Source organism: Perca fluviatilis, chromosome 8 (assembly GCF_010015445.1).
Source record: "Perca fluviatilis chromosome 8, GENO_Pfluv_1.0, whole genome shotgun sequence".
In the NCBI taxonomy this organism is placed as follows: Eukaryota; Metazoa; Chordata; class Actinopteri; order Perciformes; family Percidae; genus Perca; species Perca fluviatilis.
The window spans coordinates 25,884,383-25,909,253 of NC_053119.1; the positions used below are offsets into that span (position 1 = coordinate 25,884,383).

Here is a 24,871-nt window from a genome sequence, read left to right on the forward strand (position 1 = left end):
CTCTGTGTGTGTGTCTCTCTCTCTCTCTCTCTCTCTCACGCCTCCTCTCCTCCATGTGTCTCTCCACTCTTGGCCCCCGCGGCCCCTTATGTCCCAAGCCAGAGCCTCACTCCCACGCGATGCTCTCCATTATTGCCTAATTATCTATGGTCTGTCATTTGAATAATGTGCTATCCCTGATTCTCAATCTTTTCCACTTTTCCCCTTCATCTTTTATGTGCTCTTTTCTGTTTACTTAGGCAAGGCAAGACAGCTATTTCTATAGAAGATTTCAGCAACAAGGCAATTCAAAGTGCTTTACATAAAAAATTAAAGAGCAGTTAAAAACAATTAAAAACAGACAGGTATGAAATACAAGAATAGAAGTTGCAGTGCAGTGTAAGAAATGAACTCTTATCTCTCTGTCTTCTTCTCCATCTCCCACTGCTGCATCCCCTCCTCCGTCTTTGTTGTTTCTGTGGTGTCATACGACTTTTTCTGCATTCCTACGTTCCCCCATATCCTCAAAGCCCATTGACTCTCCTCTTCTGCTGGTTCATGTAGAAATCAAACTGTGTGAGAGACAGTGGAAGACAGTAGTTCATGTCAGCCAGCCAGTTTGATGCAGGACATTACTTCTCTGCATCCACATGCTTCTTACAGTAGCTGCACCATTTCTGTCTGAGGCCATTATACAGTAACACTTTTTCTACTTAATCCCACCATCATCTCTGCCAGCACGAGAGTGTCAAACAATCAAAGCCTTCAAATGATTCCACTTTCTGTAAATTCTGTGTGCCAGCCATTAGAGAGCTCAAATGCTGTAGTTTACCAAGTTAAAAATCATCTTATGTCATCTCTAAATCCCTGCAGCACCATGGGGCCATTGGGGAAATCATAGACAGCCAACATTTGTTTGGGTGTGTGTTTGTTTCAGTTTGTAAGTAATCTGATGCAAACATCTTTTCTTTTCTCTGTGTCCCTGCAGAAAATGGATTGGTGCTGATGCCATAGCTCCCCTGTATCAAATACATTCAAACACATCACTTTGTTCCACTGTAACTGTACACTCATTGGGGTATCCCAGCTTGTTTTCTACATTTTTTGTTTCTGATCATTTCACAAAGGATACCTGGGGGCACTAACTAAGGCAAAGATGCTTTTGTGGTTCTGTGGCAAATCACAGGATTTATAATGTTTGGGTTTTGATTTGCAGAAAGTTTCTGTGTGAATCCCAATAGAGTTAACTGGTACGGCGTATCAAACACTTAAATCTCTCCCCGTGCATCAGTGTGTTTTGTGTTGTGAAGTAAAAGGGTATGTTTTCTGCTGGGTTGTTGAAATGTGACATCCTGGTTAACTCTTCTACAGTTTGGTCCAAATTGCTTTATTGTCTTTTTTTTTTATTTTTTTAGCTCTGGTCAATAATGAGTCCCATTCAACCACTGACAATTGGCTCTGTTTGTTACCACTACCTTTTACAGTATATTGTCTGTTTGAGCTTACTCAACACGACTGCATCACAGCAGTTTTAGTACATTATAGGAATCAATAACACAAATGGCCCACTTACTTACTGCCTTTATGACTCAAATAAACCCCAGAGGGCAGTTACTTTAACGAACTGTCGACACTTCAGAAGTCATTATAAGCATTATACATCAGTCTGGTCAATGCACATTAGTAGCTAGTAAAAAATAAACCTTCACAAATCACTTTAATTCAAGTCTATTTTATATGTCTGTGAGTAAAGTGCTCACTAGGAATACATTATGCACTGTAAATTCAGCCCAGTTATGCATCAGTTGCTTTCTTGGTATTATCTGAAACATTGCCTTACTTTTTGTCCTAAGCGTGGCAAGAAGTGTTTGACCTAATAAAGTGTGTATTTTCTGTTTGTGTTTGCAGGGTTGGTAAAGCTGGGAATCCACTGTGTAACATGCCAGAAAGTCGCCATAAAGATTGTCAACCGTGAGAAACTCAGTGAGTCAGTACTAATGAAGGTAGGTTTACAGCTTTCAGTTCTTCCAGTGGCTCTAAGTAGTTTCACTTCCCTTCACACTTTTTTGTTATTAAGATCATTTCTGTATGTATTTTTACTTATCTCCATGTATATGTACATGAAGTAGGCAAGTCTAGTGAAACAAGTTATTTCATTTTTTTAGTTGGTTTACCTGTGTATCTACAGTATAGGTGAGAAAGTATATTATTTGTCTTGTTTTCAACAACCACATTGTCCCTGTTTCCCAGTCTGGCTGGAGAACAGGGACAATTTGATGAACATCATTCCTTTCTCTCTCTCCAAAATGTTAATATGCAGCAGCCAGGCTGACTGAAGCAACACTAAGAGTTGGACTGTAACTGAATAGTGATGTTCCTGAAAGAGCTCTTTGACACATACAATCTGGGCCGACTGCCAGCTAGCATTTCAAAAATCAAAATTAGGAGAGGACTGCTTGAGTGGGTTTAAAATTCCGACATCAATCAATGGCTGATCTTGCAAAAATGTTTGAATATGAGATTTATATCATAATAAGCCTCATGAAGAGTGGAATCACTGGCTGAGTTAGTGACGTGTGTCTTGTAAAGCAGCGGATTTTAATCCTTTTCAAAAATTGAACTGAAACAGTCAGCTGTTTAGCTCCTCTGCCAGGAGTCAGATCCCCCAATAAACCTTATGGTAACAAAACAATAAAGCCAGTTTCTTCAACTACGATTACTTTATCCTTACTCCAAAACACTTTGAAACATTCCTATTTATAATGTTTCTGTTACCCACACAGCCTCATTTTGAAGGACACAGTAGGGATTGTTTTTTCTTATTATGTCCCAGCGCTCCTGCTGGGCAGTTCTATTCAGTGCCCACATAAAATTGGCCTTTGTGTTGATGGAATAGTTGTAAAGAAAACGAAGAGAGCAGGAAGATAGAGGACAACAAGATGTTACAACCTGAAAATTGTCTTTCACAGGACACACGCAGAGAGGAGCACCTCCTGTAATTGTTTGCTTATGAGCTGGAAAGCAGGAAGCAGATTGGTTTGCTTACAACACAGGTTATCTGCAAATGGAAAAGCCTTCCGTTTTGCATCACTTCTGCGACAGCATCATTAGACTTTAGATGAAAATCTCTCTATTGCTGTTTGATAAACAGTCTGTATTAATCAGCTTCTCGTTGTGTCAGTGTCCTGGACTTTTTCTCACTCATTGTTGTCTTGCTCCTGAAGTCAGTCTCTTTCTATCTCGTATTCGGCTCCACGTACAGTCTGAAATTCTCATGAGGGAAAGAAAGGTCATTTTGGTTGCCTCGGCACTGACAGAGGTATTATTAGTTGTAGCAGAAGTAGTTGCTGGAACTGTTGTAACATGTGACAGCAGAGAGGAAAGTAGTGGGATAATGTCCCAACCCAGGTGTTTCACATTGTGCTGTCCTGCAGATGAAAGTGATAGTAAAAGATGCCAAACACTGACAGGTTTCCGACAGGACTAAGGCTTTTGCTGAAGCTGCAGTTCAGAGCCAATTACTAAACTCAGCCATTGTCACTCTTCTCTCAACTGGCCCCTGGTGTGTGTGTGTGTGTGTGTGTGTGTGTGTGTGTGTGTGTGTGTGTGTGTGTGTGTGTGTGTGTGTGTGTGTGTGTGTGTGTGTGTGTGTGTGTGTGTGTGTGTGTGTGTGTGTGTGTGTGTGTGTGTGGGGGGGCTGCTGCGGTGTGTGAGTTCCTCTTAAAGAGACACTTTTACTGTGTGTAAGTTTAGGAGTGGATGCCACAAATCATATGGACAGGTGTTTTTTTTTTTATAAAATCCAGTCACTTTCCCATATTCCCATTGTGTTGCACTCCACAGTCTTATGTGTCTGCTCTCCGGCCTGCCTGTGTGGCTGTCAGACTGTCAGAGTGATGGTGCTGCACTCTACTGCAAGACTCTGAAAAGACTGTGAAATGTCACCTTTTAATATGCTAATGTCCTGGGTCCCCGTGGTGCCATTAGGGGAGAATCTGACTCTCCTGGACAGGTGTGTGTGTGTGTGTGTGTGTGTGTGTGTGTGTGTGTGTGTGTGTGTGTGTGTGTGTGTGTGTGTGTGTGTGTGTGTGTGTGTGTGTGTGTGTGTGTGTGTGTGTGTGTGTGTGTGTGTGTGTGTGTGTGTGTGTGTGTGTGAGAGAGAGAGAGAGAGAGAGATGACATGCATAGATACATGTGGACACACACTTTTTCAACACATACAAGAGTTCATAAGAATGTGTGTACATGTGTCATACAGACACACATTCATATGTATATGCACGAACACATCCTCCATGACACACGTCATCCCTCTACGTCTGTCCTTCCTCCGACTGGCCTTGGGAGTCAGTCTGTAGAGATGAGGAGACGGGTTGAATTAATTGTCTCAGAATATCTGGCAGAGAGGTCTTTTCTCCACTCACTGTGTGTTGAACTTTATATAGCTAATGTTGAACTCTTTAGTCTACAGCCCCCACAGGCTGTGACACTACAGACCAGAAAGACCTTGAATTGTCTTGGATAATGAATTTGTCTATGAACTTTATGTCAGTTTGTTACAGAGAATGAGCCTTGACTACTTCAAAGAGCAAATGCAGCCCAATGGTTGTTTTTTAATGTCTAAGAAAACCAAATAATGGAATTAGTTGAATAGTGATGAGAGTCTCCCGTCAGTAGCAAGTGGCTGCCCGTCATGTTTCAACTGATGAGAGAGAAACAGACAGAAAGAGAATACACAGTATGTGCACATATGACAGTATGTCAGAAGTCATTGGCACAGAGGCCAAACAGAATGGAGCGTGGTGATCCGATACAAAGAGAAGCCCAGAACAAACACTGCATGTGTGAACGTGTGTGTTAGTGGTTCTCTAGGGAGTAGTTAATGTTTCTGAAACTCAGCCAGCCCTCTCTCTCGCTCGCTTGCTCTCTCGCTCGCTCGCTACTATGCGTCTGTGCCGTGGGGCTGTGGGCTTGAGTCAGAGAGACGGAGCGAGGGCAAAAGAGAGCAAGGCTCAGGAGAGAGAGATGGACATGCTGTGAGAAACCCTGCTGAGACAAGATAACACAGGCGCCTTACTAGGTACACCACATCTCTACTCATATTTGCTGTCAGGAGTGAGTGTGTTTTGTTCTTGAACTATTAATGTGACATTCACACATATGGTACAACCAAATCGTCGCCATACAATACATGTGATTATGATTACAAAGAACAGTGAAATTTGAATAATGGTTATTGATTTGTACAGTAGATATGATGAATCAGAAAAATTGTCGTTTAGCACACTTCAACTAAAAGCTGCTTGCACTCTCTTGAAAATAGAATACAGAAATAAACATAATTCATGTTCACGCAACAATGTGACAACTCTTTTATTGCTGATGTCATAACAATGCTGGGAAATAAAACAAGCAAGAGAAATTTGAGAAACCCTCATAAGTAGAGCTAAGTATGATTTAAGAAATTATCATATATATATAGTACAATACCAACTTTGTGGTACCAAACTGTAAAGGAATGGTTCTCCTCAGTACTTCACTTTGAGAAATCTAAACCTACAAAACCTTTTTTTCATTGGACAACAAAGAAGCGACCTTTATTAATACGGCAGCAGTAGCTCAGTCTGTAGGGACAGTCTGTGGACTGGTACCTGGAGAGGTGACAATTCACCTTGAGCAAGGCGCTGAACCCCCAACTGCTTGGAGGGATGACTATATGGCAGCCTCTTTGCTCTGACACCTCTTCACTAATGCATGTATGTAGTCCTGTGTGCACGTGTGTGTAAAGATTAACAACAACAGAGTGTAAAAATTGAATTTCCCTAATGAGGGATTAACAAAGTACTCTTTCTTTCTTTCTTTCTTTCTTTCTTTCTTTCTTTCTTTCTTTCTTTCTTTCTTTCTTTCTTTTCTTTCACAATGTACCAGATCTTTGCCTTAATACAATGGAAGTAAAACCATTTTGAGTTATTTTATCAATTAAAATAAGATTACAAATCTGAGCGATGAGGTATAATACCCAGTCCTCCTAAAATAGGTTATTATATTACACGTATCGCTAATTCGAATGTAACCCATTATGACTCACATTTGCAGTACTGTTTGCAATGTTCATTTAGTTACGATGGTTTTGTCTTTCTTCTGCACTTTTTTGACTTTCATTACATAGCTAAAGCATACACTATTTTTTTCTTAGCTTGAAGAGCATAGTGCAATTTCCCCGTGCATTGGAAAACCACAAGTCTGTTATTGCAATGCTTCCAAGCACCTACTGTAAAACTGATATTGTCATATTGGTGATGACGACATGGTGGGGAAAAAACAGAGTAGAATCTTGCAACTGCAGTCAACTGTGGTCTGACAAGCTTCCCCTGAGAGCAGGGGATTTTCTCTAACATATTTACAACATATAACATACTATATTACCTACAGTATCATTATGCTGAGTGGAGCAACTTCACTAATCTGCAGTTTAGTCTCGGGGAGAGTTAAATTGTTGCTAGCCACTAGCACTAACAACTAGCAGAGGGAGAAGGGTATCTTTAGCACGCAGCAGTTGGTAGTTGCTGTTGATGCCTGCTCTGTTTCTAACTCTGAGCCTGTTAGCTGGTGGCAGCGGCTGCTGTTGGGATAAGGACAACTAATTAGCCAGAGTGACTCTCTCTCCTCCTGAAGCAGCACAACTTCAAAGTCACTCTACTGTCCCCAAGCCCAGGGAGAGAAAGGAAGAGAGGGAGAGGAGCGATGGAGTGCAGGATGAAGGGAGATAGAGGGGAGGAAAAGTGTGTGTGGGGAGGGTTAGAAAGGATGGTGAACGTGAAGTTAGAACACTTTGAATGGATGTCTTGTGAAGTAGATATCGCTACATAGCTACAATGTTTTTGACTGGGTTTTAGCGCGGTGATGTTCATTGTGGTTTGCTGACTCTGTCCTTGATGTCAGTCATAACATTTCAGATGAGACAAATGTGTGCCTGAGTGAGAGAAAGAGATGGAGAAGCCAGAACTATAATTGCCCCCTGAAGCAAATAATTGAAGTGCTAAGGACACCGCATGTAAGAGCTGAGAACAACCAGGCAGCATTAGACGGCTACATTACCTAAAATGGCCTGAATCATAGGTAATGCAGCCCTCTACTCAGGGGCAGGGATAAGGAACAGAACTTTTTTCTTTTTGAATTTGATTTTCTTTCCATAAATAAGGAAAATTAGCCTGTTCTGTGGAATTAGAGCAATGCTACCATATCATTTGTTTGATCTGCACAGTTTGTGTACATCTGTATCTGTAGTCTAAATAACAAAACATGAGGAAAGTTTAATTCGGGATGACTGTATGACACAATAGTATCCAAGTTGTCAATGCACAGCATGTAAACCAACAATGTACGACTAAAAGGCAGAAAAAAGCATGGTATGAAGGTTGAGTACACCAACCGACAGGGATTGTGGTGGGCGGGTGAGGAGCAGAATGCCACGGCCACAGATGAATCATACAAGGTCTAATCTTGTTATCCCGACACCTCGCTGACAGCACTGTAGCTTTCTTTCTCCGCCATCTCTACTCTTCCCCTCCTAATGATTATAGATTGGCCATTCTCTCCCATCTCTGTTGTGCCGCGAGTGGGTTGGATATAGAAATGCCTCCAACGTGCACACGTCTAACTTCATGTCGTGTGCATGCGTGTTTGTGTGCGTGTTTGTGTGCATGCGTCTGTGCGCCACTGCAGAGACATTGCAGACACCCCTTAAAATAAATGGGTTTCATATGTTGTGCCCCTGCACGTTGATCCATCAGCTTTATATGGTGCTGAGCCAGAAGCCAGAGCTTAGCACACAGTTTGATTTTAACAGGCTGACTGCACAGAAAGACTGTTTCTCTGCTCTACGTTTGCTGCTTCTTTCACTCACTTCTGCCTGTTGACTTATGCATGCATTCAAATGTTGGGTGAATTAGAATTTTTGCAATAAAACAATTCAAGAAGTTTATATTAATTCCTTCATTTGGGTTTAATCAAATGTGGAACTGTACACCTTTTGAATATAGATTATAGCTACGTTATAGAATAAAACTATGAGGAAAGTCAATATAGTACATTTCCAGTGATACTTGTTTTTTTTCAGTATTGACCAAAACCCTGAAAGAAGTGCCTCACCAATCTGTCATTCTTCCCATTGTAACACTCTCCATCCCTTGTTTCCTCATAGCATTCTGTAGGAACCTAAATAATAATAGGCCTTACAAAGCCCTTTGTCTGTTGTCAGTCAATATGAAGATCCTTCATTATTTTACATCCTAATTTAGTTCCCAATCACCACTTCAAAAATAATGTAAATCCACTTTTTTTCCCCCAGTCTTTATTGAGTGTCGATGAGGCTCTGCTGAAACGGAAATGGGGAATAGATTTTACCTACAGGGCACAAGATGTTTGGGAATTGTAAAGCAAACCTGTGTCACATTATCTTTCATGCTAAATACCATTGACTGAAGACACCAAAATATTGAGTTTTACACATTTGTGCCTGGTAGTTTGGGATCTAAAGCATCCTGGAGAGAGACGTGTAAAACCATCAGTGCTGCTGCTCACTGTGGTGACAAAAACACATGCAAGGTTAGTTGACTGATTTTACCTCTCATATGTCTTATCGAGATAAAACAGAGATGGAGTGCAGACAACATAATGAAATGGCGGATAGCAGAACACAAGATGTAGCGGGATCCCCCATTGAGCTCGACAGGAGACAGACAGATGTCTAAACCGATGGCATTTGTTTTTCCTCTTCAAAGGCAGAAGCTGCTGTGTTGTCAGATAGATGAGAAAGCCTTGTTTGCTTTGTTTATTTGGTGTTGCTTTTGTTTTTTTGCTTTTCCTTTGTGAGCGAAGGGCACTTTTTATCCAGTTTTACCCTTAAGTGGAGTAATGCTTTTGTGGGGAGATCAGCAAAGTTCCCTTTCAAAGTTTAGTTTAGCTTTTTATGTCTGTTTATTACTTTGTTTTGCACTGGGATTTCTTACCTCTTTATACCTGTGGACACACTGATGTGTAATTCTGTGTGTTTCTTCTCAACCACTGGTTATTGTGATCATCTTTTATTTGTCTTTTTTACGTAGGGACTGATAATTGAATAGGTACATCATGTTCCCTTGAGAGGAAAACTGTACTTCAATTTTACTTCCAAATCTGTCTTTGTCATCTGTTTTTATATCATGTTGCTTCCATTTAAAGACGCACACTTCCAATTCCCTGCATCTCAACAAGTTGCCTATCATTATGTGCTTGATGTTAATCTACTTACTTTATATTGGCCTGCTGCCCTGCAGCACTTTGTCCTTGTCTTCATTAACAATAAACAATACAGTACATACAAATTAGCTTTGTTGGAACAGTTTAATAATAATATAATAATAGATTTTATTTGTAATGCACTTTACATTTGGATCAAATCTCAAAGTGCTACGCTACAGTTAAGATCATAAAAGCATGGTAAAAACATCAATATAAAATACAAATAGATAGTGCAACGACTTACAGGGTTAGGTAAAACTCATAAGTTCTCCTAAAACGAAATGTTTTATAAAAATGTCAATAGTTTGGGAAGTGTGTGTGTGTGTGTGTGTGTGTGTGTGTGTGTGTGTGTGTGTGTGTGTGTGTGTGCAATGTTGTATGCACTGTAGGCACTGTATCAGAGCCTTGCAATAGTATAACTGATGGACAATGAAGTATGTCATGGTTTGTGACAACTGTCATCTCACTGGCAACAGCAATGCTGTGATATGTCTATTCATATACCATTCCATCGTTGTAACTGCCACTACATGCAGCCTGTATGTGTTTGACTGTGCACGCTTGTGTGTGTGTGTGTGTGTGTGTGTGTGTGTGTGTGTGTGTGTGTGTACCTCAGTGGGCAGATCACATATATCATAAATGACACCATGAATGACAGCTCCATGACCATTGTCAAGTTGTACAGAATCAACAAAGACACAAAACACACACACACACACACACACACACACACACACACACACACACATCAGAGAGTCTCACATCAGAGAGGCAGGGTTGTAAGGTGAATCACAGCTTGTGGACACACATGCCACAAAGAGCACTGCCAACGATGCTACTTACTGGCTCACTTACACGCACACAGACTATGTACACATGCAGTAGTAGATTGTACCTATAGGTCAAGCATACACCTGGTGATGATGCCCAAAACATTTTATGCATTTCATACTGATCTCACAGTGTAAACTAGAATTTACATACCAATGTACAAACAGCTACCAAATGTACCCCGTAATATGTTTTTACTGTAATAAAGTGAAGGAGTAGTCAAAGCATATAACAGTTACATGTTTTGCTGTTCCATTGTATATATCACACTAATAAGCTATTTCATATTGAGAACCTACTGTATAATGGTAGTAATGATATAATCACTTCACTAGCACTAGTGGGGTGAATGCTAATACTACTACTAACTTATATTCGCCAGCAACAAAGGTGTTTCTACTTTGTAAATGGTTATTGTAGAGGGCTATGCATGTACTCACAGAACTATAGTTACATCCATGTAACTCCCCTGTATTATACTACACATTTATCTCTTGATTATTAGCAAACACAAGGCTTGAACATTACACACATGCTACATTAATTTGTGAACCAGGCATACATTTTCAACTTTTAGCTGTTGTAAAAAAAAAACAGGGAAATTCTTGGCAGTGTTAATGATGTTGGGACAGATCCTGATGTAAATTTGGGCTTTTGTGGTCAATGTGTTGAACATCTAAAGAAATACACTTTTAACTTCATCAGCTCCTTCTTCTACATCCCTGTGGGGGTTGTTTGCTAATGACTCTGTTGTGCTAACACACTCAAAAACATGCTCTCTCTCCCTCCTTTTCTCACTCACACACTGTACATGCCCATAAAGCACAAACACATGCATGTAATACATACAGACACTGTATACACATATGCACATATGGTTTGCCATTATTAGGGTAAATTAGTATGCATATGTGGTACCATGAGAGCACAAGTGTGCCTTTTATGTGTCAAAGACTCACGCTCAGTGTAACACCTAATTAACAAATGCAGAAGCTGAAAGAAACTCCCTGATTACATTATAAGAGCTATTTTAAACTTACTTACAAAGTTTCAAGCTAATTTGGCTTGTTTCAGTTGACCATGTCTTTCCTACTGACCTGTTGGCTGTCATGTATTGACTCCTGTGTCCGGCTTACTATTGACCAGGCTTATGTGTCAATGAATAGGCCATGTAGTCATATGTGGAGATAATGAGTTGAGTGAGTGAATCACTGTTGGCTAATCACTACTGTCCGCCTGAATTATTGCACTAAATAGCCTTCATTACTCATTCATTACTCACTTTCTTTGTTTTAATTTGTTTTCACATAACTTTGTATTTACCAAAACCAGCACCAGTGTTGTAGTTCACTTAGATTTGCTTGTGTTGTATTTTACAGTCAGGTCACTTTTCTTCTATTTTGATAAATCAGTTGTACACTGGTATAGTATTATTTTCATATAAATAATCCTGTAACAGAACTGTACAACTTGTCCACGTCACATGCAAAAATCATCTCAATGTTTCCATAAATTAATGCTCAACAAAGTTTTTCATCACCTTTTCTTTAAATCTTTATTTTATTTTTAAAGGAGTGCTCTGGTCTTATACAGTTGAAGTCAAATAGACTGCAAATGTAATCACCCAAATTTACATCATATTTTAATTTAAGGTTTGCAGCAAAAAAAGGAAAATATACTTTCTTATTTTATATTACTGAACTTCCGTTACATTTAAGCCATTGCCAAAATGAGTTGATACAAAGCTAATTAAGACTATCCGCTCCACACAACTCTCTCTGTATTTCTCAGTATGGCTATGTTTACAATATCGTGTAGTCCGGCGACTTTCGCCCGCAAAAGCTAGAGTGAATATAATTGCCTCTTCTGAAGAGTCCATCATGTTTTTTTTTAATCCTCTGTGTCCTCCTTGGCTACAAGCAACTGTGTGAGGAGGGGTGGGGGTGTTGCGTGATCACCGAAGGCTTGTGTCATGTGGATGCAACAACAGTATTGTTGTCATTACTAAGAATTCCTCATGGGGGCGACAGAAAGTACGCAACATAGCTTTAATACCAATTTCTCCAACGTCCTTAGAGGGTCCCATTTTATCTTCCTGTGCTGCACTTTGGAAACAATTCCATCTACCTCACATGCAAATATAGGCGACTGTAGGTTATTAGATTTAAACTCTATAACTGATATAGATGACCTTCAGATCTAATCATTACATTCAGTTCTGCACCCTCTCTTTTTAGTCTGTGAAAACCAGTTCATTAATCCACATTTCACATCTCCACACAATCCAAGGTGACCTCACCAACCCTCTCATATGAAAAATCCCTTGCTTAGGTAGTGAGTGACGAAAAAAGACGAGTTGACAAAAAGACACTTTAGACGGCCGACACACAAACATGGCTGCCAAAAGGGATTCACTGCCTGCCCGTCACTGATAAATCACTCATTTTGCACACACACATGGCCATTCACATACTGCTAATACACATGAACACACAGCTTTTACCCTCTCCCCAGCCCTTCCCACTCCACTCCACCTATCAGGCCATGCAGTATGTTTGAGGAGGTTCATTATTGTAGCCTTTGACCCCAGGGTGTGGGAGACCTGTGCCATTAGACTCTATTATGACCAAGGTTATCCAGGGACATGTCTGTTAGTGTGAAATGATGTGGCCTGCCACTGGTCTAAGTGGCAGCCTGATGGATATGTCGGCAGCACAGACACACATCATAGACATGATTAGAGAGATAGAATGAGAGAAACAGAGAATAAATGAAGGATAAGAGAGAAGGACCAAGAGGAGGAGGAGTGTCAGAATTGGTCTTGAGTGGGAAGGGGTAATAAGGAAGATTTGAAAGGGTGGGGGATTGATAAAAGATAAGGACTAGGAGCTAGCAGAGACTATGTCCAGATCGATTTACATGTCTCTGGCATTGATCAAACTCCCCCGTGGAGAGAATGTACCTCCTCTTCAAAAAGGATGACTGATACAGTGATTATCAGAAAAGCCTGTTGTTCTGACTGTGTATCCATGTGTGTTTGCGTGTGCACACGTGTTTGTGTATTAGTTTGGTCCACAGGGTGGAGGGGAAGGCTAGAAACAGAAAATGATGACAGTAAGAGGGAGATTACTTCTTTTTTTTTCCCAGTTCAACGACTTTGGAATACAATCATACAGATGTTATTTTATTTAGTTTTTGCTGTTTTCAGTGGGACTAGCTCAGTAGTGGGAGATAACACAACTAACGCACACACTCCCTAACCAAATACTATTAAAACCATCACCCTGAGCCTTCTCTGTCAATTTATAAACCAATTTTGCATGAGCAGTTAGGAGCACATGTTAATATTATCTTGAAGTAGTGAGAGAGCACATGAACACAAAGCTTGGGTCAGACTTTTGTGACCTGTGTGTGTGTGTGTGTGTGTGTGTGTGTGTGTGTGTGTGTGTGTGTGTGTGTTCCCTTGAAACTGATCTCCCCCTCCCCAAGTTACAAAGACTGACATACAGTGCTCTACAACCACTAACAGCCTTACCATTTACATGCATGTGTAAGCACGTACAGAAAAGATACACTCATGTATATATACACACCAGCTTGGCTACCCTCTGTTCCTGGCAGAAAACACAGATTCTGCCCTACTGGCTCACTGACCGACATATGGATGGATGGAGGTGGCTCGTGGCTTGCCGTGATTAGTGGTGTGTGTGTGTACAGTGTGTGTGCATCGTGTGTTAATGTGTTCACATGTCACAAGTATGAATGGACAGCAAGCTGACTGATTTTGTCTGTGAGCCAGTAGACAAGCTGTGCTGTCTCCTCCCCTTCTGCTCACTGACAGTTGGACCCACATCTACTTCTATCCAGCCATTACCCCCATTCATACCTTACTTTTCCTTCACCCGTATGTTAACTGATATATGATTTCTTTACTACACCTTCCTCCCTGCAAACCTATATTGTGTTTTATTTTATTTATCTTTTTGCTAAAGACAGTACAACAATAGAAATTAACACACAGAAAAGAAACTGTTTATTCGCAACGTCTTAGATTACGATTACGTAGAAAAAAGCTAAATTAATGATATTCTGTATAGGACTTTAAAAAATATATATATTTTACCAAATGAGAAAAAGAGTTTGTTAAGTTTGGGCCACTGTATCTTATTGAAAGATGACATCTGCTAGTACGATGTGGAAGAAAATAAAGATTAGATGAATGTCTGGTTTAGTAAGAGTACATTTATGAATTGGGTCAAAATATCTGTAAGATATCCCACTCTGAGTTGTATCTTGTACATGAAAATACATATTTGGAAAACAGTAATATCATACATTGTGAGGAGTTGAAAAACATTTTATGAAGGGTTGTAGAAAATTGGAAATATAATTTATTAACCATAAGTACAGTGTGTCATAAAACCATATTTCAGGAATTTACACTTTAAAATGTTGTAATTCACTGTATGAAAAGCTTTTGAAAGATCTAGCAGTATGTTACAAATTAATTGTTGCCAACTGCTGTAGATATTTTGTCCATCACAGCCATTTAGGTGGAATGTTCTCTCATTTCCTTGATTGTCAAATGCTTTTAGCTCCTCACATTGCCGCCTCATCACCTTACCTGTTATCATTTCACTCTCTGTGGGCTGTTTGGAGCACACCGCTAATAAAAAGGTTATCCTTTCCCTGTGTTGTGTTAATTAGCAACAAAAGAGGCTGCAAGACTCAGGGGAGGGGGGCAAGCTGGCACTGCCACTGTGCTCTCTTACTGTCTGTCTCCTCTACTTTTCTCTTTTAGTCTTCTCCATTGCAGAGCATTACATGGCTTATGCTTCATCCCTCTAACACTTCCCTCATCCTTCCTCGGTCTCTCTTTTGCTTTTCTATCCATCCAGCAGCTCTTGTATGCACTGTAGCTCCCATGTTAGCATAGCCACCCGCTTTTTTTTTATCTGACACACATGGCTGCCCTGTTGACTTTGATCCTCAGATCTCAGTATCAAGGGACCATTCACCCGCTCGCCTGGGGGAGGTGACAGAAATGTCTGTGTTTTCCTTCTGTGTGCATGAGAGAGAAAGAGTGAAAGGCGGGAGGAAGAGCGCGAGAGGCAATAAGTGGAGAGTGAGAGATGACAGAGCCTGTGATCCAATATTTTCCCCTCTGAGATTTTGGGATGGTTTCTCTGTACGGTTGCTCTGTGACATGTGTGACACGAATCTCATCTCTTTGCGTCTTTGTTGTTGCCTGGCTGTCTGTGATCCTCTGTCCTCTATCACTGGATTCTTAGCCACAGTGATGAAACTATTGATGTCGCCAGTCATTTATTTGCTCATCCATTCATCCATTCAGATCTAGGGCTGTAATTTAAAGAATCAATAGCGAGCTGATGGGACTATAAATGCTAAACTGGCTCTCATCCTGTTGAATTTGAAGTGACACATGTGAGCACCAGTGACCGCTTTGCCTCATTTGTCTGTGTAGCTCCTGTCTTCCCAGTCCCTCTCTCACGCACAGTTTCCATTTTCTATTATAAAATACCATCTGCACCTGCAAATTACATCATAATTACAAGTAATAAATCACATCAGATGTACTTTCAAACACAACATCAAAATTAAATTCCAGCGTGATGAAAATGTGCTTTCAATTTGGAGGATAAGAATGCAGTTTTTTTTTTTTGCTTTCAACCATCTTAGTTGTGGTTATCACCTTAACAGTAATCACCACCGCAGTGCCAACATATTGATCCACTGAGTGTGGCAGGATATGACACTGATAGGAAACCCTGTGGATTGAAGCGTTGCCATCAGCCCCTCCACCAACAGGCTCCTGTTCTGATGTCTTCTGCTAATGATATCCATTCCACAACAAATTATCTCCCCGTCAAATAGCTCATTTTGATTAGTGTCAGTCCTCGCGCTTTTGTTCAACCTCTGATGAGATGTGTTGTTTTTTTTCCCCTATTCCGCCTCTACTAACCCTGTTTGGTTTTTGAAATGTTTTGTAAATTAGTAATATATTGAACTTTTGAACACAAGAAGGATGAAAAGAGAAGGTGTGCTTCTCATCTGACCCCCCCTTTCGTCTGTCCATGTGTGTGTGTCTCGGTGAAATGTGTCCAAGTGCCTGCTAATAACTTTAGGCCTAATGAAGTGCCATGGAGATATGGAGAGAGCTGTCCACACTCACAGATGTGAAACTTAATGAGAGAATGTGGAGCCATGTACAGGAGCCAGAAAAAGAGGATGACCACCTGGCATGTATACTAGCATGAAGTTATAGAGGTGTTTGATACGTGTGTGTGTTTGAGGCTTGTGAGCAAACAGTTTGTCACTGTGTGTGTGTGTGTAATAAATGCAGTTATTGTTGGCGTTCTACCTGTCTCACTCACTTCCATTTGCAGGTGGAAGCAAGCAAGGTATAAATGTATTTGTCAGAAATTTCTTGACTGATAATTGTAGGCCATTTAATGAAACAGTTGTTCTAATGCTAAAAAGCAGGGGGTGCTCCACAGATTTACATTAGTGTGTTAATCAATAGCTAATCTTGCAATAAGCAGGCAGTTGTACAGTTAAGTCTTCACATTAAGCCTCATTTCTCTTATTTCAATTAACTAAAAGGAGGCACTAAGAGGAAGCTTAGGAAGCCAGCTGCTGGCTCTGTAGCATTTCGACAGCTCATCTCTCCCTGAGTCCTGGGTAGAATTAGTCTCTCTGCAGGGAGCCCTGCTGCCAGCTAGCTAGCTAGCCACCACAGGATCATTCCTAACAACACACCTCAGCCTCAGGTGAGAAAGTGGCATGGTGTACTGCTGGCGATAGCACTCATTAGTCCCTGGATTAGCCCTGATTAGCCTAGCCGTTACTCCCACTGATACTCCATGCTAATGCTAATTACGTATTTACCACTTTACCCTTTCTAGACAAGCTGTGTGCCTAGCTTTATTAGCTTTATATTCTCCCATGACTTTTTCTTGGCTTCAGCTTCAACACCAGTTGCAGTGCAACACATTTTTCTCTTCAGTGACTGAATGTAAGCTAATTCAGCAGTTATTTTTTAGTTTTTTTTTATCACACACTTGATAAAGAGTGTAGATAGGGATGCTGCTATTTAGGCAGAAAATAATCAGAAATGTGTCAAGATAGGGTCCAATAGGCTACCTGAGCTGACAATACAGGTAATCACTTAATACAAGCGGTTCTGAAATGAAAAACAATGTGAGAGCATAATTAAGTGGGAGGAACCTGATTTTACGCCTGGTCAAGCATAAAGCTTTATGGGAGTTTAACAAAAACAGAGTTAGCTGGCAGATCAGAGCTTTGACTTCATTCCAAATGTTTATAAAGTTAAGCCACAGTGAGTGTGACATTAAAGCAGCGTGAAGGCTGTCACAGGCAAGTGACAAAGTAAAATTGACTTTGACGAGATGAGGCAGAGGAGCCTTTAACTCGCACTGTCCCTTCATCTCGATCATAGTCAGTCAAATCGAGACACAGAGGGTGGAGGAGAGGATGGAGGAGAAGGATGGCAGACAACCGCGTGCAGAGTAGGAGAGCAGCACAGGGGGCTAAAGATTAGCAGGGGCTTCTGTCGAAGTGGGTTCCATGCTGATTTTCCGTGGCAGCCGTACATGCTGACTACAGCTCTCCGGAGAAGCTGACACAAATCCAAACTGATATGCTCGATTTTGGTGAAATTCAGCTCTCACCTGTCTCATAGTACGCATTATATATGTGCCTCAGCAGCTCTGTAAGCAATAAAAAAACTTGTGTGGACTCAGCCGTCTGCTTGTTCTGGACACAGTGTTGTGTTTATATGTATACAGCCACTGTTTTTGCAGGAAAACAGCCTCCTAAGGTAGAACTTGATGCACCTTAGTGGACATGTTGACCCCAAATCACCCACAGGCTGTCCTCTCAAATGTGGAATGTCTGACTCTGAGGGGTTATTCTACTTCATGTTTCTTATCAAACCAAGCTGATTTATGTTCACCTCAACCACCCAACTATGAAATGTGATTGCAATGTATTCAGCTAGGATTGTTCTATACAAGTAAGAAAGGAGAGGACACAATTTTTTGTAAGATAAGACAAACGCAAGCTGTTTTCCTTCAGTTTTTGAAGCAAACTACTTTTTTTTTTTCACCTGAGATAGCAGTGCTTGCTGGCCTGGATGCCATCCAGAGTGTGGTCAAAGCTTATCTCTGTCCTTTCTGCCAGTAGAAAGTGCCAGTCAGCTACTTTCATTGGTTTATGTATTCCTTTTAAGCCCTTATGCTGGTTGTGTGTAGTGTTATTACAGATTGCTGCCTCTTAGATTTTTCTCTCACACTGTAACCTTGACAGGTGACCTCAGAAAAACGATTGGCGAGAACTCATCACAGGCTCTTTTGGGGTCAGTCAGTTTGTCTCCCTGGTACTTCAGTTTAGGGAGCAGTGAGAGGAAAGTTGCACTTTGAGAGGGCAGGTTAGGACAATCGGTCCAAGAGTGCTTTTAGGAATGTAACTGTGCTGATGTTACACTAATCAAATCTCTTTTTTCTCTCTTTCTCTACCTATCTCTCTCATACAGGTGGAGCGAGAAATAGCTATTCTGAAGCTCATAGAACACCCGCATGTTTTAAAGCTACATGATGTCTACGAAAATAAGAAATACTTGTAAGTATCACCAGTGGATTGTGGTCCAGTTTTGATTCATAAAACAAACTCATAAATATACTGCACACGCTGAGTAATGGTTTGTATGAAAACTTTTGTGGCTAACATATATCATTATTGTCAAGTGCTCTTTTGAATGCCGGAACAGTCTTTAGGAAATGCCACAGATTGTTTTGTTGGCCCACAGAGCATTTTTGATTACTGTATTATGATTGGAGGGCAACAACGATAGCCTTGGAGGGGCAGATGCTCCATTAGTATTGGCATGAAGCATTTAATTTGGTTGCGCGCGCTAGGGGACTGCTAATCGGGAGAGGACGTCTCCATAATGTAAACATAATGACACGCTTATCAGAGGCAACACCATTGCATTAAGAAACATTAGCCATGGAGAGTGGCAGCCGCATTAGTCTGCTGCACATGAAGGCACACACATAAATCTATTAGCAAACTTTAACAGTGGTGAGTGACAAACCCATCAGTAGCTTATAGTAGCCCTCTTGATCTACAGAGGACTGTTTGTCAACTAAATTCAATTAGTTCTCATCTTGAGCTTTCAGGCCAAATGGAATTGGACATGCAGTACTGTACGTGTCTTCCTTTAAGATGATAGGAATAGCAGAATATTGTGATTCATGGTATAATTGGATTATTAAAATCACATTTTGTACCCATTGCTTCATCACTTTTGACAGTTGGTCACTCGTAGCGTCACAGAAGACAAATTGCTTTACATTTGAATCACCAGTGACGCAAGTACACTCCGCACTTCACATCAGTGATGTAAGTTTTAGATGAATATTGTTTAGAGTATTCTCTACTTGAAAGCCAATAAATGATGGACACACAGCGTGATTTTTGAGTTGCAGTCACATAGCTTTTAAGATTTATTATGCTGCTGGCACATATCACACCACAAATTGTGTGTGTGTGTGTGTGTGTGTGTGTGTGTGTGTGTGTGTGTGTGTGTGTGTGTGTGTGTGTGTGTGTGTGTGTGTGTGTGTGTGTGTGTGTGTGTGTGTGTGTGTGTGTGTGTGTGTGTGTGTGTACAAGAGGTGAATGAGAAGTGCAAGGAGTTTGATACGTAGCCCACCAAAATCTTATTTATGGATATTTCATTGCTCGAAATGAATGATCAAATCGTGATGTTGATATATTACTATGCTATGAGTGAAAAATGGTTGCTGAAATAAAAACTCCACAACTCAATAGTCTAAGAGACCATTATAAGTATACACTTGATTTGTAATAGTGTTGCTATGAGCTGTTTTATTGCAGTGTTGAAAAGATAACAAAATGACAAATGCACACATGCAAGGCAAGTTCTTTACAAGACCTATTCCTATTTGCTGAGCTACCATTGGGAAACAGTGAGGCCAAAGCTGCCTTAACGTCCCACATTCACTGCATCCTTGCTTAACTGAAAATGTATTGATGTTTCTTATTACAGTATTAACAGTGAATCATTAATAATCGTACAATGCAATGCAAGAGCCAAGTTTATTTTAAGTGGTACTCCAGTGATTTAGTATTGCACTTCCATTAAGTTGGGTTGCTTGTGAAGAAGGGATTAAAAATGTATCAGTCAAAATCTGTGTAGCATAGGCTGAGAGATCCTGACCCGAGTATGGGTCAAGCTCTAAACATGCTGGATCCTACAAGTCCCATAATGCAACTCGTTAGCATTGTTTTATTACACCATCCCAGCCTGCTTAGTTCAAACTCCACACACCTGTTTTTTAACTCAGGCCATCCATGAGATAACTCTGCTGACATAACTAGTTTTATTTAAGCAGCTTTTAGAAAGCTCCCTTCCAGAGCCACAGAAAATATTATACAACAGTTTAAATATTTTGATAGTACTACCCATGCAAAGTAAACTGATCGTGACATGTAAAATCAGAGAAGTGCCCCTTTAATAGGCTGCCATTATACTAAATAACAGAACCAACTGCAGTACTTAGTGGAATAACATTTAAATCATCATATTATATAGGGATCAGAATGCAATTCATTAAGTCAATTTTTGTAAATGATTTGTGTGTTCACCTAGCCATCTTTTTTTTGGCTTAAGGGTTGTTTACTGAGCACATGCTCTGTGGGCAAGTACACTTTGCAACACTATAGTGTTATCAACAAAACTGCATGCAGACACACATATCCACAGCAGGGAGAGAAAGAGAGCATTTCAACACCTGTCTGAGCTTCAATTTGTCGTAGTAAAGCTGGAGGGATTTCAGCACAGGATATACGATCAGGCCAGTCTGGAGCAGGGGCAGGGCACCGCTGGCTTTCGGCCCACAGATGCAGCTTTAGGTCTGGGCCAGCGGAGATTAATCAGCTCCCTGTCCCCTTGGAGCCCCAGAGCGGGCTGTCTCCCCCACAAGCCCATGCCGTACAGGCACGAAGGCCACCTGAAGAATGGCTGTAAGAAATGTGATGGCAGGGAAGTATGTATGCACGTTTGGGGACGGTAAAAGAAGAAAGAAATTACAACACAATCAGTGCATACAGTACTGTATGCACAGTACTGCATGCACAGTACTGTATGCACTGATTGTGTTGTAATTTCTTTCTTCTTTTACCGTCCCCAAAGTGCTGTATTTAAAGCAAGGAACTTTTTTTCAAATATCTCTCTTCCTCCTTCACTTTTGTCTCTTTTGCTTCATTAGTAACAGAGTGCTGACACACACATATCTTACAGCTTCTGTACCATAGCATACTTCACATATCTTAAATTCCTTATGTCCCAGAGCTTTTCACACATTTCCATCTTTTTATAGTGTAATGCAACTTCATCATCCCTCTGATGTCTCCCATCGGAGGTCAGAGTGTATAGTATATCAGAACCCTTCACATATATTGTAATACACTGTTGGCATGCTTCACTCTCTGACGGTGGAGTGTCAACCGGTGTGGCAGTTTACTGGCCTCATGGACAACAGGAGACAGCTTAGAGATGACAAAATGAAAGATAAACTGTCAACTTGATATGACTTTGGGGAGATGAGATCATTGATCCTGGGTGTTTTGTCTGTGTATAACAGCTGTAAAGGAACTATTATATTCCAATATTGCTCCAGAGTTTTTTCTGCTGTTCTTCTCCTTGTTTTTTATTTCATGGTCTGCTTTTTTTTACCTTCTCTCTCTTTTTCTTTATCTCAGGTACCTTGTGCTAGAACATGTGTCTGGTGGTGAGTTGTTTGACTACTTGGTGAAGAAAGGCAGGTTAACACCTAAAGAAGCCAGAAAATTCTTCAGACAGATCATGTCTGCCCTGGATTTTTGCCACAGTCATTCCATATGGTAAGTGAAAGGATCCACATACAAAACAACTCTAGCTGCTTGTAATGTATATGTTGTGAATTAGACTGCATAAAGCAATCCCACCTTTCTCTTATTGGTGCTATTTATAGATGCTATTCCTTGGTTTATAACATTTGGGAAACAAATATAATTTTGACACAAATCATGGGACAATAATAAGTAAGGGAAGATAAAATGTAGGTTTTGCCATGAATTGATAAAAGTATGGTAAAGTATACAAAGGATGAAAAGCAATTATATTTATTTACACTTAACTCTTTGTAGTATAATAAAGTAGACTCACAGTGCAGTACACAGTTGTACACTAAAGCCATTTTCACATATGAACTCAAAACGATGTGTGAGGAATCAGGTCCTGACATAGTCCAGAGTTTCCCTTTCACACAGGTAGCACACAACGGGAGATTGTCTGTGTCAGATTTTAGTTTTTTCCGGTTTTGCGCAAGCGGCATGAAACGTCATCAACACGCCCACTTGCTCGTTGTGAATTCTCACTCGATCCGACTAATTCGGACATTTGCGTTCTCACATACAGCCTGCAGGGTAATGTCTAGATCATTTTAGGTTTGCAGTGCATGTGTAAAAGCATTTGACATCAGTGAACACCATATATTTCACATAAATATTAGGTACTTGGGGTTAAAACTATAAAAAACCACATTCACTATCTGCATAAAACCATTACATACATTTAAAAAGACAAAACAGCCAATAAACAGGCATACCCAGGAAGGATAACACAGTAAATTTGGTTGTCATTCAACATTGAACAAATAATGACTTCCCAAATAATGAATTCTAAAAAGATACAGATTCTTCCTGAAGTGAATCTACAATCTAAATTTCAATCAGTTTATTCATAGCTTTGGAGTGCTGTTTAGTTTTCAAACCAATGATTTAATAACGGAGATCATAGAACTGAGAAAATATGATTGTGCTTGTTATGGAAGTGTTTATTTTTCCGTTTTCTTAAAGTTTCTCTTAACATCCAGCTTACATCCAGCTTAAACAGCTAAGGATGGTTGACACATGTCATATAGAAAGTCAAATACACTGACACATTGCCTCATATCTAAAAATTTGGTTTTTGTTTTTATGGTTTGGGGGCGGATTGAAATACAGATGGTCCACTTCTATTCCACATGAAGTGCTCTGGTGTCATTTTTGCAGTGGAGCAGAAGTTACTTTTTTGTTAGTACACAGTACTCTGTTCTACTCTGTGTTGAGTCTTTGCTTGTGATGCATTGTGTTTGGCTTTAGGGGGTAATTTAACTGTTCACCAGCTCATAGACTAGAGGCAATCATATATAGTTCAGAAGTCAAACATGTCAGCAGGGCTGTTTTAGAGCGCTCGCGTGTGTGTTTTCGTCTTGTGTTTTTTCCTTTCCAGAGAGTGTATGCCTGTACGTTGTGTCCTCATGTCCCTGCATATGGAGAGCACAAGGACCATAGATCACAGAACAATGATAGGAACAAAAATATAACTGCATTCAAGTAATCGATCATAAAAAAAAAAAAGATTATATCACGTGAAGGACTTTTAGGATGGAAAACCATGCATTGTGGGTGCTATGTATACAAAGAATATGTGTATGTATGTACTATGTATGAGTACATGGAAATAAGAAAATGAGGCGAACCACAGTAATTGTACAGCCGAGAGAAAGGACTGTAGTTGGTGTTACTGTGGGTTACATACAGACCCGTGTTATAAGTGGTTATTCTAATATTTTTTTCTTTTATGGTAATACTGGTTACATTTAATAATACAATGCTTTATCCTACTACTACTTTTAATGCTGTTCTATTCTCTATATGCATTTCCTATTCAGTCACTAGTCATTGTCTTTGTTGTATCACCCTTCCTTTACTTACTAACTGGAAGAAAGCTTTTATGCTAATTCCTGATGTAAACCAAGCCACTGGTGTATTTTGAGTGTGTAAAAAATGTATCGTGTGTCAGATCTGCAACAAATTTGTTGTAGTTTTTCTGTAAGTGAAAGCCCGGAGTAAAGACCATAATTTTGAGGTCACTAACTGGCAATTTGCACTGGTTGCGGAACGGCTGCGGAACGGCTCCGGAACAGCTCCGGAACGGTGGTGGAGTCAATAGGTTTCCATTAAAGTCAATGTGTGTATTTCCACTGACTGCGTTCCAACTGCGTCCCAGCTCCGGTGGTCCGCAGCCCTCCGGAGCAGATACGCAGAGCTTCTATTTTTGCCGGACGCCGGAGAGCTCCGCAGCAATTCAGCACAGATTCAGACAATTCAGATTGTGCGGGACAGGAAATCGAGCACGGAAACAAAATAAAACATCTGGTTAATTTTGTAAATAAATTACACCGTGCTCACGGCGGATCATATTTCCCTGCACTACACCTTGAAAACACAGCACAGAGTTGTTTCCCCTCTACTCCTCTGGATGGAAACAAACTGTTGTTGGTTTTGTGGTTCTATTCTACGTGAATTCGTGAGATCTCGTGGGTCCTCGTGACTTCAGCTGTCAGTCATGGCCGCAGCCGTGCCGCGATAAATCCCGACCTGGTGGGTAGTGATGGACGGCAGAGCACGGAGCCATTCCGCAGCGGAGCTGTTCCACAGCCGTTCCGCAACCAGTGGAAATTAGGAGTAACGGTTAAAACATGGTCATTATGCAGCACATTATTAGCTTGTTTCCTTGCTGCTCACACCATTAGCAGGGGCCTCAGATTACGAACATTAAGATATCACCATAAAACCCTGCCACAGCTATCGCCATGGCCAGATTGCTAGCCAGCCAGTCGACGCGTGA

The 24,871-nt window shown here is 40.6% G+C and overlaps 1 protein-coding gene across 14 annotated transcripts in view; it reads left to right on the plus strand.

Moving 5' to 3' along the window:
• Positions 1-24,871, plus strand: part of brsk2a (BR serine/threonine kinase 2a) — a 187,503-nt gene that overhangs the window by 114,403 nt on the left and 48,229 nt on the right. For all 14 annotated transcript variants that reach the window (XM_039808458.1, XM_039808465.1, XM_039808463.1 and 11 more), the window contains 3 exons: positions 1,888-1,982; positions 18,668-18,753; positions 21,919-22,059. In XM_039808458.1, the coding sequence (XP_039664392.1) occupies positions 1,888-1,982; positions 18,668-18,753; positions 21,919-22,059 (322 nt within the window). The remainder of the gene's footprint in view (positions 1-1,887; positions 1,983-18,667; positions 18,754-21,918; positions 22,060-24,871) is intronic.